Source organism: Vipera ursinii (genome assembly GCF_947247035.1).
Source record: "Vipera ursinii genome assembly, chromosome: 6".
Lineage (NCBI taxonomy): Eukaryota > Metazoa > Chordata > Lepidosauria > Squamata > Viperidae > Vipera > Vipera ursinii.
The window spans coordinates 58,540,702-58,556,171 of NC_139515.1; the positions used below are offsets into that span (position 1 = coordinate 58,540,702).

Genomic DNA, 15,470 nt, shown 5'->3' on the forward strand with positions numbered 1-15,470 from the left:
ATCTTAGCCACTAGAACATCCACCCCCACCAGGTGCAAAGTGTTGAACAGGCCCAAATGCCCTGCTGCATGGTTATTGTGATACTGGCGTAAGATCAGACTTAGGGTCTCTAATACGTAGATCCTTCCCCAAAACCTCAACAGGTCCTCCAAGCATGACCAAGGGTCCGACAGGCCTTTTACCGAGTCTAACTACACATCTCTGGCCTGGAGAAAATGAATATGCTGTGCCAGCCTGACTTGTTCTTTCAGATTGACGGACTCTTAGGGTGCTGCGAACCTTTCTACCGGGATCACTGACTGGAGTGGCACCTTGTCCCCAGCCCGGGTGTACTCCAGTTTGTGCAACAAGGCATCATCTCTCTGACTTCAGCCTCCCAGACTATAGGTTACTTGGAAGTTGAAGATGGTGAAGAAAAGAGACCATCAGATCTGCCACTGGTTGAGCTTCCTGGCTGTGTTAAGGTCCTCCAGGTTCCGATAGTCCATGCACAGATCTGGTGCCGAGCCCCTTCTAGGTGGTGCCACCTCGCTTTGAAAACCACCTTGACTGCCAGCAACTCCTTATCCCAGATTGTGTAGTTCCACTCGGCAGGATTGAGTTTGCATAAGTAATAACCACAAGGGAAGAGATGCTTTGAGTTCTAGAGGCTTGTAGGAACACTGCCCCGACCATGACATACAACACATCTGTCTCCACCACAAATGGTCATGACAGGTCAGCGTGGTGAAGAATGGTGCCCGTAGAAAAAGTCTTCAGAAACAGGATTGCTGCTCGACTGACCCTCACATGAACTGCACCCCTTTCTGCAGCAACCAAGTCAAGGGAATGGTCATCACAGCAAACTGGGGTATGAACGTCAGATAATAATTCACAAACCTCAGAAGTCTCTGAACATCCTTCACTCAGCGCATGGGGTGCTAAGACTGCAGGGCCTTGATCTTCTATGGGTCCATGGCAATGCCCTCAGGCAAAATCTGGTTGCCCCAAAAGTCAATGGTGGTTTGTACAAACTGACGCTTTTTGTGTTTCGCAAAGAGATAGTTCTCTCACAAACATTGGGAGTACTTTTCATACATGGGACCAGTGTTCTTTGGCCGACAATGAGTGTACCATGATGTCATCCAAGTAGATTACCACAAAGGTGTCCATGAGATCCCGGAACACGTGCGTGAGGTTCATGAACACGGGGGCATTGGTGAGTCTGAACGGCATCGTCCCCTTTGCAGATTCTCACCAAGTTGTAAGTCTTTTGCAAGTCCAACTTCTTGAAGAGCTGTGCCTGCCTTAACTGCTCCATGAGTTCCAGAATGATCAGAAGCGGTTCTGGTTCCTCATGGTAAAGGCACTAAGCTTACGGTAGTCAAAGCAAAGCCTCAGTTCCCCCGACTTTTTCTTGATACGATGGGGCCTCTGAAAGGGACATCGATGGATGGATGAAGCCATGCTTTAAGTTCTTCTCAAAGTCCTTGAGGATCTCAGGTTTAGACACAGACGAGTAAATCCGATCCACTGGAAGGTTTGCATTTGAACCAGGTCAATGGGACAATCATAGGGCCGATTTAGTGGAAGCTGCTCGGCCTCTTTCTCCCCAAACACCTTAGCAAAATCTGCAATTTTCAAGGGGATATCTAAAAACAAAGTGGGAGATTTCTCTGTGGCACACATGTGAAGCCAATGAGAATGACATTTAGGATTGTCCAGCTGAATGACCCCATCCAACTACATGATCTGTGGGGTTGTGTGCCTGGAGCCATTCCAATCAATATGTTTGGAAAATGCAGAGTGGTTGCCATGTAGAACTCCAGCTGCTCCATATGGTTTCCATATACATCTGAAGAGGCTCAGTAGCCATTGCTACTGGCCCTGACTGAAGCAGCCAGCCTTCAGTTTCCAGGTGGGTCTACCTAGTGCACTTAGTGGCAAAAGGTCTGTCTGTGAAGTTTGCGGTCAGCCCCTAGTGCACCATGGCTTGCATGAGAACTTATGCAACTCTAAGAAAAGTCAACATCATGGCCACCACCAAATCTCGGGTGGTGGGGTTAACTCCTGCCCCACCAGAAATCACCGAACCAGGCTAAGTTGGGCGGGAGAGTTTCCTAATGTCACAGTTTTCTGTAGCAGCTAGATGACCGGGGCCTCCGCAGTACAGGCAGAAACCTCTGTGCCTCTGATCCTTTTCTGCCAGCTTGAGGCATGTCGGCCCCCCCACTTGCATGGGTTCTTTGGGGTTTGAGGCTCCTTGAGAGACATCCTGGATATTGGAGCGGCCGCCTCTTGTCACCTTGCCCTTGCTGTTGGAGCTGACCATCTATGCGCAAACATAGGTATGTTAGGGTTTGCAGGGTTCTAGGACAACATGGCTGGGCCACCTTGTCCAGAATCTCAGAGGATAGGCCCTCTTGGAATTGGTCCATGAGGACCTCCTCATGCCATCTCAAATCCTGACTGATAAACCGGAAGTCAGAGAGATATTCAGTTACTGGATGATGCCACTGCTTCAACTCCCTCAGTTGCCAGTTCGCTGTTTATGCCTTGACCAGGTCATCAAACATGGGTCTTCATTTGGAGGCAAAACCCCATGTAGTCATCCAACAACTGACTGGGCTGTGTGAAAAGCGGGGTCGTGATGCAGCCCATCAAGATGGATGGGGCTTTTCCCTCTCAAGTAGTGTGGCTGGCCTTCTCTGCTCCTACCTTTTTTTTCTGCCTTATGTGTTTTCTGATCAGATGCAGAAGGCAATTGCTCCTCTTCCCTGGCTGTCTGCAGTTGCAAGCTTTCCCTAGCTGGAACCTCAGCCAAATTCATTCCGGATGGCTGTTCGGAGCCATCAAACAATTCAGTTCCTGACTTGCCAGGAATTGGCTCATCCTCCCCTAAGCTGACATCTACAGAGGTATCTGGGAATTGTCCAAGGAAGTCATCACACTAGGCCACTAACAGCATGGACCACATTTTCTTCTGTTGCCAGAATGCCAGCAGGAAAACTGAAAGTCTGCCTAGTCATGGGAGCTCCAGCTACAGCAAATAAGAAGGTTTCCAGAACAAAGTCACATGCAATTTTAAATAGGCTGCTCCAGAAGTCAGAAAGAGAGGGCAAAGAAAAATCACTCTTTTCCATTCTCTACCTTCTTCACATAGTCCAGAGCAAAAATAGATTCAAGGGATACAAGAAAAAGTATTTGGGAAAGTAGGTGACAACTATCTTGAAAGTGCTACAAATAGAAAGAGATTCTTCGCCTTAAATATCTACAGTAATGAAGACATTTCAATATTCTTTTGGGATTCTGAAAAGAAAGGCATGAGGTACACAGTCTGAGTCCACTTCCTAATTGAGTTTTGATGGGAAATGGACTAGTATTTCGAATGAGAACATAATGCAAGCCTCACCTTCCTTTAAGAGCTTAATGCTGACACATTCCCAGACATGCTTCATAAGTCAACAAATCACTCTACTTGGAATTGTATCCTAGCAACCCAATGGCTAGTGTCTCTGCAAGAATTACAAGGATGCTTCCTACAGTGTGTGCCTTCTGGATGTATTGAAATAATTGAGCAGATGGAGCTGGCCAAAGCTAAAACATCCCTTACATTAGTGAACACTAATGTACTTTCCACTCAGAGAGATCAAGTAATGTTTAGCAGTACTTGTAGTATTAATGAAATGGTAACAGTCATTTAATCTCCAAATTAATGGTCTTTAAAGGAGAGGAGATAAAAATATTGTTGAATGAAGAATGGACAGTGTATTGAAATGAGCACATGAAATTTGGACTACAAATATTTCTTCATGATTGCTGCAGCTTCAGTTTTTTCTAGACAAAAAACTAAGGCAAACCATCAGCAAACTAGCCAGGTAAGCAGATCTGTTGGAATGGTTTCAGTTTATAGCCATATTCATGGCTTCATGAGTAATGGAACTCTGGGATCTGTATTCAAACATCAGAAGATGAGTCTGTCTTCGTTGGTTTTGCATCCCAGCTATTTAGTTATAACTGCTGTTGTGCTGTACATTAGTTGTTTTGTTTCTTGCAGTGAGCTGGTTCTTATATTTGATATTACGATATTGGCATCTTTTAATGCCTGTGCTAGTTGTTTGGAATAAGGTTCAACGCAGGCAATCTTATTCAACCTATTCTCTGAGTGGAGTGTGGTAGATCCCTGCTTCTATAGATCTGGTGCTTAGTGCCTTTTTTGTGTTGCTATGATCAGTGCCTCTGCTAGCTTTATGTCCAGTCTTTTTCAGCCACTGGTAGGATTTCCCAGTGTCAACCACCTCAGCTGTCTGTTGATGGTGCATCCCATGTCTTGCCAGCGGCACTTCCTCTGCTTGATCTTCCAGGTGTGCTGCTGCCTGAGGCATTTTCATAGCAGCTCATCTTTGGGTGTCATTTTACTGATGTATTCATGGATACTTTGGGTTACCTTTAGGACAATGACTTTGACATCAGACTCCACCTGCCCTCTTTTCAGTTGGTGTACACCTGTTGGATGTGTTGGTCATGCTGACCAAAGTAATTTCTATAAAAAGTTTGTCAAGCATCAAAGAGGTTATTCTGCTTCAGCCATTATTATTTCTTACTTTGCCTACAGATGCAGGGGGAAGGGGGGAATATTTGGAATGCTCAGCACACTTGCATACGGTCCATCCTGGAAGCCAAGGTCATCAAAGAACCGTTTGGCTGGGAACTGAAGAATTTTCTCATAAGAAATTTCTGACACTTAATTGGGGAGTGTGACCTGCACTATCAGAGGAGAAGGGAAGTTCTACCTTTTAATTTACTGTTCTGGCGCCATTTTCGCCAGGGCTGGTTTTCTATTCATCAGTGTCGATATGCTGTACTCAGTAAAATTTTGCACTAGAGATTGGAATGTCTCAGCTGTGCTTACTTTGTTGGGATCATCAGTCAGAAACCTTGACAGTTTCTATGTTAAATTGTGTGACTTTGAAGACAGATGTCTGAGGATGTGTCAGATAGCAACAAGCCTGTAAAAGCAAATTGCTGTGGCCTCTTGAAAACACCTGGAAAATACATTAGTTTTTTAAAACAAACTTCGCTGAAATTTCTTATAGTGAGGGAAAAAATTATTTGATCCCCTGCTAATTTTGTACGTTTGCCCACTGACAAAGAAATGACCAGTCTATAATTTTAATGGTAGGTTTAACAGTGAGAAACAGAATAACAACAACAAAAATCCAGAAAAACTCATTTCCAAAAATGAGTGAAATAAGTATTTGACCCCTTTGCAAAACATGACTTAATACTTGGTGGCAAAATCCTTGTTGGCAATCACAGAGGTCAGATGTTTCTTGTAGTTGGTCACCAGGTTTGCACACATCTCAGGAGGGATTTTATCCCATTCCTCTTTCCAGATCTTCCCCAAGTCATTAAGGTTTCAAGGCAGATGTTTGGCAGGTCGAACCTTCAGCTCCCTCCACTGATTTTCTATGGGATTAAGTTCTGGAGACTGGCTAGGCCATTCCAGGACCTTAATGTGCTTCTTTTTGAGCCACTCCTTTGTTGCTTTGGCTGTGTGTTTTGGGTCATTGTCTTGCTGGAATACCATCCATGACCCAATTTCAATGCCCTGGCCGAGGGAAGGAAGTTCTCACCCAAGATTTGATGGTACATGGCCTCGATACGCTTGAAGCTTATTCCAGCCTTGTGTAGGTCTACAATCTTGTCTCTGACATCCTTGGACACCTCTTTGGTCTTTGCCATGGTGGAGAGTTTGGAATCTGATTGATTGATTGCTTCTGTGGACAGTTGCCTTTTCTTCCTTTAAGAGAGTGCTCCTAATCTCAGCTCGTTACCTGTATAAAAGACACCTGGGAGCCAGAAATCTTGCTGATTAATAGGGGATCAAATACTTATTTCACTCATTGAAATGTAAATCAATTTATCTTTTTTGAAATGCTTTTTTCTGGATTTTTTGTTGTTATTCTGTCTCTCACCATTAAAATTATAGACTGATCATTTCTTTGTGTGCAAAGGTACAAAATCAGCAGGGGATCAAATTAGTTTTTCCCCTCATTATAAGAAATTTCAGCAAAGTTTATTTTAAAAAACTAATATATTTTCCAGGTGTTTTCCAAAGACCAAAGTTCACTAGGAAGAGGAAATGATAATGATATTTTAGTAGTGATAAGGATATTTTAGTAAGTTTCACAAACAATATGTCTTTCCTTTGTAATTAGTATGTATTTCCTCACTTATGTAACTAAAAGTATAAATGCTGACTGAACTATAGTCGCAAAAGGTGATCACATGATCCTGGGACACTAACAGTCATGAATGAGCCTGTTGCCAAGTATCCAAATTTTGATCACATGACATGCTGCAATGGTCATAAGTGTGAAAATTGTCAGAACTGTCACTTTTCAGTTCTGTTGTAACTTCGAACAGTCACTAAAGGAATGTTGTAAGTCGAGGACTACCAGGTAGTCCTCAACTTATGACCATAATTGAGCCCAAACTTTATATTGCTGAGACATTTGTTAAGTGAGTTTTGCCCCATTTTGTGACCTTTCTTGCCACAGTTAAGTGAATCACTGGAATTATTAAGTTAGTAACATGGTTGTTAAGTGAATTTGGCTTCCTCATTGACTTTGCTTGTCAGAAGGTTACAAAATGTGATCACATTGTCCTGGGACACTACAACCATTATAAATATGAGTCAGTTGTCAAGCGTCTGAATTTTGATCATGTGACCATGGAGATGCTGCAATGGTTGTAAGTGAAAAACGGTCATAAGTCACTTTTTCCAGTGCTGTTGTAACTTCAAATAGTCACTAAATGAACTGTTGTAAGTTGAGAATTACCTATACTTTTCTCTCTAGGATTTAAAATCATACAGGCATTTCTGACTGTTCTATGCTACTTGTGCATGTTCTTGTGCTATTTGTCTTAGCTTTTGCAATGTAGTCCTTTGAGCCTTCTGCTTTTTTAGTTCAACCCTTCTTTACTGTATCTAGCATATACCAAAGTTCTAGTCTTTTGATTTAGTAATTATAAAGTTATTTAGTTTTGACATTTCCCTCATGGGACAATCAGCTATTGTTAGCAAAGCTGTAGTTTGCAGAACTATACTTTTTTGTCAATTCCATTCACCTTCAACCCAGTTTATTGGGTGATATCTCTCTAGATCTTCACCATGGCCTGATTGTCAGCCAAAGTCCACTGTTTGATACATCCAGTTTCTCCTACTGGCCAAGGCAGTCTGGATTTCTTGTTTGTATGCCAGTTAAGCTGCCTGCAAGTGTTCCTTCTGAGCCCCACCAGGTGACCTGACAGTCGAACCATCCCCTGGAACTATCCCACGTAGACTCTGTATCTTCAATCATTTTCCTTTGACTCTGGGACTCTTCACTCACTCAGGGACAGATCAGAATCTTCAAGACCTTTGCCTCTGTCAACCAACACAACATCTGTAGCAGTTTTCTTTCACTGTCCACTAACACTAAACCTAGCAGTCTTTGTGCTACCAATCTCTGCCACCATTTTCAGTCACCCAACTTGGGTATTGTCTAGCTAGTCAGGTAGCCTAACTTCTTCATGCTCATTGAAGGTAAATATGACTTTTAAGAATAAGATCGATATGTGAAAAAAATTCAGGTATTTAGATTATTGAGCTGTGTTCTCACACTGTCATCTGTACCCAGGAATATACTAGGGCAGATTATAAAGCAATTGATCTGTAAGCATTTTGAAGACTGTGGTTATTGCAAGAATTCAGTGTGGATGTACTGTCCCAGGCTAAGCACACACAAATACATGAAGAGGTGGTTTTGTTCTCTTTACTAAACAGGGCTGGTAAACACATGGAGTTGCATTATAGAGGGAAGTTCAGCAAGTTTGATTTACAAGAATTCCAAATAAAAGTGGCATGTAGGAGCAGAGTCAAGTAGAGTCCGAGGATCAGAGCTTATAGCAGATTTGTCAGCCAATGCAGGTTCCAAGTTAGGTTTGCGAGGCTCATTGACTGGAAATAAATGGGCAGTTCTCATCAGTGGATAGCTTGTGCTTGTTGCTCCAGTACTGCTTGTTTTTTGATAGAAGAACCCCCAGTGTAGTTCATTTAGGAGCATGAGACTCCTTAGAAATTTAGTTTGTACAAGTTCTAATGGCACAAAATTGGAAAAGGATCAATTTGACACTATGAAGAGATTGTACTGTTAGCTTGTCTTCAAATAATTGTACGGGTATCCAGCATTAGAAGATACGGTAGTTTTAAATGTTAAGCTATTTTATCTTCAGATTTTCTGAGATTCAATTTATTGCATATATGCTTATAAATAAATAATAATCTGCAATACAGTGACTTTGCCTATAAAGATAAAAAAAATGATTGGTTTTTCTCATAGAAGGCAGAGAAGAAGAAAAAGAACTGAATCCCATAGAAGAAAAGGAGCCCGACAAGGAGGAGGAGAAACCTCCAGAAAAATGTATGTATAGCAAAACTAAGAAATTCATACTGCTTGTAGGAATTATGTTGCACTATTTTTGTATGTTGGCTATATTTCAGAATGGTTTGTGTGTGTGTACTCTATTAACAGTGACTACATAAATTCTTTTTGTTTCTTCCTCATTTCCTTTCCCTCTGTTATCTTCAAATCATGCTTTATGATTCTATGTGTTCCAGAAGCTTTAAGATTCTATGTTAAAATCACTGCATTATTTTGGGGTAGTCTTATTTTTTATTTTATTCTGTCACTTGAATTATCTACTATATGAAATTGCATACAGTATGCTTAAAATACAGAAAAAACAGTGTGTTAAAAGTTTTTCATAGGATTGAGCTGCCTTTCATTGTGTCAGTAAAATTACTAGGAGAGCAAATGTATTTTCAAGTTCATTTTAGTTCTCAAATTTATTGAGCTGCCTTATCACTACTGAATCCCTAGACTATGCTAAATACAACAGAGTCCTGTACGTTCAAATATATGATGCAAGGTGGCAACAGTTATTAATTAGCATATAGCAGTATATATTAACATTTCATCTAGATTAGTAAAACACAAATATGGATGTTAAAAAGATCTATGTTCAATTACCATTGTCTCTAGACTATCAAATCATTGAAGTGCAGCATCGTTTATATTTTTTTTAAAAAAATCAGATACTTGACCAATATGTCCTCTGCCTACAGCCGGACACAATGTGACCTATAGTTTGACGTGGGACCCCGCAGTCACACTGAGGGGAGGATACTATGTCCCATGTATTTAGAGAGTCCTGGCAGACGCCATGTGAGATGCAAATCCTATTTAGGATTGTCAATTGCTGACGTGATAGTTCAAAGCTTGGCACCTTTTTGTGGGGTCATTTATATGTCTTTGTAAAACTGGGCATTCAGCAACCCATTTATGTTATGCAAGTGCCAGTGCCAGTGGAGGCTTCCTGGATTTGAGTCTTATGGCTGATAAATGAGGAAGGTCGGCATGCACTGGTAGGAATGAGTTATTCATAATTTTTTCCTGTATTCTCTCACTAGTGCATTTTGCCTAGATGCAAAGTAGATGTTCTGCCACTAACATTCCATTTGCAAGATGCTACCAGGTTTTCCTACTGAATATTATTATTTTAAGAAGCCTAGTAATATCATGACTGATTCATATTCACATTGTTCCTAGTGAACCAAAGAGATAATATCTTGCCATCAGCTTGCTCAATGTGGTGGAATAATTGTGACTATTTTCAATGTTTCTGTCTTAATTTTTATAAGCAAAAATTTTAACAATCTCTTATATTGCACACAGTGTTGAGAATTATTGAATATTTTTTATTTATTATGAACAAAGAAAAATAGACATTGTTTCTCATTGGGTTTTTAAGAATATCACATCCTTTTTTCTCATATTTTGGTGAAGCTGAATTACTTGAGTTTTTTCACTTTTGTTAGAATCGTGATCTTGAAAAGGGCAACTAAGAAGTCTATATATAAAATCAAAATAAATTTTAGGTGAGGCATCAAGAAGAAAGCGTTCTAAATCAGAGGATATGGATAGTATCCATTCTAAACGCCGGCGATATCTGGGAGATTTTGAAGCAGAATTTGAAGTAAAAATTACAACCAAAGGAGATGTTCATCAGAAACTTGAAAAGGTAAATATGACATTCTTGATTTGTGCATTGTAGGTAATTTGCCTTTTAATTTAAAATACTTTCTCTTTGTTCCAGCTATATTAAAATTTTAAAATCCTTAATCGTTAAAATAAATGCTTGCTAAGATTATGCTTTACAAAGAAGAAAATTGTATTTCAGAAATGCTACTATGTTCCATTGTTCTTGCCTGAGTCGTATTTCTTGAACTCATTGGCTGAATAAGAAACCCATTCTTTTTACCCACGAGATCCGAGCATTTTTTTGGCTATCCCTATCCAGCCTGTAGCAGTGGCGTAGGGGGCTGTGGCAGAGGTGGAGTGGCCCTCCACAACAGTCCCAGTTTTTGAGGTGGCCCTTGGGAAAAATAATAGCAATAGCACTTAAGATTTATATACTGTGTCATAATACTTTACACACTGTCTGAGCAGTTTACAATGTCAGCATATTGCCCACAACAGTCTGGGTCAGGGGTCGGCAACCTCGGCTCTTTTATGACTCGTGGACTTCAACTCCCAGAATTCCTGAGCCAGCATAGCTGGCTCAGGACTTCTGGGAGTTGAAGTCCACGAGTCATAAAAGAGCCGAGGTTGCCGACCCCTGGTCTGGGTCTTCATTTTAGCGACCTCGGAAGGATGGAAGGGTGAGTCAACCTCAAGCCCATCAGGATCAAACTTCAAATTGTGATAGCTTGCAATATTGCATTCTAATCACTATGCTACCAGGACTCCTAATTAATTAATTAAAAAATAATTGTCCATCCCTGCTGTAGATTAAAGAAGCATATAGTTTTGGGTGGGTTAACCAAAGCCTGATTATTAAAGGATTAAGAGTAAATTTCATGGACTCCAGAAAACCAAAACCAGGCCTAATTTAATCACCAAACACTCTCAGTTCATTGCTAAAATTTAGTCCAGAGCAAGTACTTTTCCACCACCACTGCTGCTGTTACCTGAGCAAAGAATTCTGAACTGCTGCTGCCACCATGTTACTAAAGAATCTACAACAGATGATCAGTGATGCTTCAGAGATAGAACAACACCATCAAAAATATGATCAGTATCACTAGTATAAATTCTTACCTGCTGTTGTCCCTGTTCCCACGTTAGTAACCATGACCTACAACCATATATATGGCCCTGACCAGACCCCATTCATTTGCAGGCCACTGGGCAACTCCTCTTTCCTGGTCTTCCAGAAGGCTATTCTCAAGGTTTTGTGCTCTTACCAGTTCTGAGAACAGCTGCTGCCATCATGCCATCCTCCAACTCCAAGTAAACCTAATGATATAATCCAACAACAAACCTCCACAACCCACACTAACCCAACAATTTCTGTGAGCCCTAAATTAACATATTTCTATAGAGAATCGCATAGTTGACCTTGGAGAAGAAATACAAAGATTTTTAGCAAAATTTCATTCAAGAATGAAAGTTGAGATTGTCCCAACTTGACTCTCTTTGGTACAGGAAAAGAAAAGGGCAGAGCGTGCACAGTCTTATTATGTGAGATAATTCAGGAGTAAACACAGTAAAACAGTGGTCTATCGTAAATGGTGGTTTATATACTATCTACAATATCATACACCAGGAACAATATACATACACATGCTAATACAGCAGGATCCAACAAACCACAATTACAGCAGGAAATGAAAGAGAGAGAGCACACCAGCAGAGCCTTCCCTTTATACAAAGGCTCTTAAAGAGACACAGACCCTGCTGAGTCATTCCCATCATTACATCTTGCATCTTATATTAAATAAGCTGGTTAGCTGTTAAAAGAATACCTTGACAAAAGTGTTATTAGGCTTTTTAAGTTTCTGTTTCTCTAGTCTATTTCGATAAAGTAGAGTTCCAGTATTATGAAATACATTTCTTGAGTGGCATACCTCAAAGGACTACCTATATTCATCTTTGATGCCATTTTTTAAAAAAATTATGGACTGTTCACAAATGTGTTGTAAGGAGTCACTTCTGGTGGAGAATAGCAAATTAATGCCTGCTCATAGCTGGGGACATTGTGGTCAAAAGGCAGTTGAATATAAGAGATCCAGACTGCCATATATTTTTTCTAAATTAAAGAGAGATCTTAAGATCACCCTTACACATTCTGACAGGGGTTTTGCAAGTTGATGGCAGAAATTGATGTTATGGTCACTTACAATCATCTGGGAATCACAGATTCCATCATACTCTGAGCCATTAATGCAGCCTTTTCAGGATTCAAAGTTCAAGCAAACCTCATCATCATTCCTTGGGAGATTTAATATTTTACAGTCTTTTTTTCAAAATTGAAAAATCTTCATAATCGCAAGTTTGGCATTCACTGGGTGAGCTTTTAATCTGTTTAAGAAGGAAGAAAATTACATTTTTCCAGCTTTGTATTTTTTTTAAAATATACAGGAAAAGGATGATTATAGTGTTATATCAAGAAAATTTTTAAATGCTAAAATACAAAATTAGCTTACTTGATTATAATTAAATAATGGGTTGCTATCTCTGATGATTTTTAATGATTATTTTTACTGTATAGTTTTCTTTAGGAAAATGTTCAGTTCAGTATAATGGGTTGATTTGCAATAGCTATGTTATTACTTTAATATAAAAATAAGGGGATATTATGGTAATGTTTAATAGTTCTTAATTTTTTTTAATGTTTAATTGTTAATTGGAATTAGATTTTGATTATTAAAGAGGGATTGGGAAATTGGGTTTTAAATAGTGGAATTATATATTTATATTGTTAGGTATTTCTATTAACTGGATCTTTACTGATTAATAATGTGAGCTGAGGATTTAGAGATACATTTGCAGGTAATCCTTGACTTACAACCATTTGTTTAGTGACAGTTAAAAGTTACAATGGTACTGGAAAAAGTGACTATGACCATTTTTCACATGGCCATTGCAGTATCCTATGGTCACATGATCAAAATTCAGATGCTTGCCTACTGGCATATATTTATCATAGTTGCTGTGTCATGTGATCACCTTTTGCAGGCTTCTGACAAAATCAATGGGAAAGCCATTCATTTAACAATTGTGTTACTAACTTAACAACTTCAGTGATTCACTTAATAGTTAGGTCAAGAAAGGTTGTAAAAGAGGCAAAACTCACTAAACAACTATCTTTGCTTAGGAACAGAAACTTTGGGCTCAATTGTGGTCGTGAATTAAAGAAAACCTGTATAGAAATGGGGTATGGTAAAGCAGGGCTTTTCAACCAGTGGCACTTTGGCACCTGGCAGGTGGTACACAACCTAGATAAGTATTATTTATTTATTATTGATGGGATTTATATCCCGCCCTATCTCCTGAAGGACTCAGGGCGGCTCACAATACAACATATAATAAGTACATAAATCAAGATAAAATGAAAATTGAGAACATCAGTGCAATAAAAATTAGAGAATTTTAAAATGAATTAAAAATACTAAATATAAATTAATTGAAATGCCTGTCAGTCTAGGTCAGCTTGGTGGAACAGGTGTGTTTTGAGGCCGCGGCGAAAGGATTGGAGGTTTTGGGCTATCCGAAGCTCAGGGGGGAGCTGATTCCATAGGGTTGGTGCTCCCACAGAGAAGGCCCTCCCCCTGGGGGTCGCCAGCCGACATTGCCTAGCTGACGGTACCCTGAGGAGGCCTTCTCTGTGTGAGCGTACTGGACGATGGGAATTTGTTCCCGGCAGCAGATGGTCCTGCAAGTATCCCGGACCTAAGCCATGTAGGGCTTTAAAGGTAAGTACCAGCACCTTAAATCTCACCCGGAGGGCAACTGGTAGCCAATGCAGCTCACGCAGGAGGGGTGTAATATGGGAGTATCGGGAAGCTCCCATCACAACCCGTGCAGCTGCATTCTGCACCAGCTGAAGCCTCCGGGTGGTCTTCAAGGGCAGCCCCATGTAGAGAGCATTACAGTAATCAATACGGGAGGTAACGAGTGCGTGGGTGACTGTACGTAGGGCATCTCGGTCCAAAAAGGGGCGCAATTGGTATATAAGACGAATCTGGGCAAATGCCCCCCTAGCCACGGTTCCAATGTGATCTTCAAAACTGAGTCGTGAATCTAGGAGGAAGTATAGCTGGGGGGATGAGCTGAAGCGGTGGCAGTGCACCACAGGCCTGGGGGAGAGTGAGCTGGAGCTGCAGTGTTGCCAGGGCTCTGCTGAGAGCTCAGGATTGATGTGTAGCTCCAGCTGATTGGCGCTTCTGGCCTCTTATCACCAGGAGTAGCAGACAGGCCTTGGGGTGAGAGAGTCAGCTGGAGCTGCAGGACTGCCAGGGCTCACCAGAGGCCCCAGCATTAGAGTGCGCAGCTCCAGGTGATCAGCGCTGTGTGCAGTGGGTGACTGCATGGGGGAGTGAGACTGCAGTAGTGACGGACGCTGGAGTTGTCCCTAAGGCCCAGAGAGTGGCGCACCTGGAAGAGAAAGGAGGAGGAGAGCGGGGAGAGAAGATATAAAAAGAGGAGGTTTGGGGCGGGAGAGGGAGAGAAAAAAAGAGGGGGAGAAGAGGGGAGCCTTCTGTGAGACAAGCAGAGGGATCAACCAAGGATCAGAGGCTGTGGAAGGAGAGCCCAACAGGCAGTGAAACAGAGAGGAGAGGGAGAGAGGAAGAATGGCGTGACCAGCCACCTGACCACCAAGGTAGTGGTGCATATTAATAAATATGAATACATTTGTCATACATTTGTCAGTGCAAAGGGAAAGTGATTCAGCAAAGGAAGTGCTGAATTAAAAATTAAAACCAGACCTTTTTTCTTTTTCTTTTTTGGTCATCAGGTTTATGACACCTTGCAAAGCACTGGTGATACTCATATATTTTCATGTCCTAAAGTGGTACAATCTGTGAAAAGGTTGAAAAGCCCTGTGGTAGAGAATGAAATTACTTTTATATTTGGTTATATTTTAAGAAACAGTGATAAGTTGTTAATGTCGAATGCACTCACTGGGCATAAAGGAGAAAGTTTATTTTTTGCAGGGGATTTTTTTCTGCACTTTTTAAGTATTACCTTTTTTACGTATTTTTGTGTTTGGTTCTTGTATCTGTTTTATCTGTTTAATATAACTCAATAAAATTATTGAAAAAATGTATATATAAATTAAAAAATAACAGCATAATCTTGTTTTATTAGTGTATGTGTGAAATTAATTAACAGATTATATGATAAATAGAAGTTCGTGCTGGTTAATATTTTTAGTGTCTGTAATTGCATAGCTCCATAAAGCAAATGTAGGGAAAGCATCACTGATTTATAGGAGATATATTATTCAGATGGTTTTTGGAAACAAATCTGATGGTTCACTTTCAATTATATGTTTCATTGATTTCAGGGATATGTTTTTCAAGCTAGATGTGTATTTCA

At 40.6% G+C, this 15,470-nt stretch overlaps 1 protein-coding gene across 4 annotated transcripts in view; it reads left to right on the top strand.

Moving 5' to 3' along the window:
• Window positions 1–15,470, top strand: part of ATF7IP (activating transcription factor 7 interacting protein) — a 127,196-nt gene that overhangs the window by 42,127 nt on the left and 69,599 nt on the right. For 3 of the 4 annotated variants that reach the window (XM_083366737.1, XM_083366739.1, XM_083366738.1), the window contains exons 3-4: window positions 8,367–8,447; window positions 9,965–10,107. In XM_083366737.1, coding sequence (XP_083222863.1) covers window positions 8,367–8,447; window positions 9,965–10,107 — 224 coding nt within the window. The remainder of the gene's footprint in view (window positions 1–8,366; window positions 8,448–9,964; window positions 10,108–15,470) is intronic. The other variant, XM_083366740.1, reaches the window with a different exon arrangement.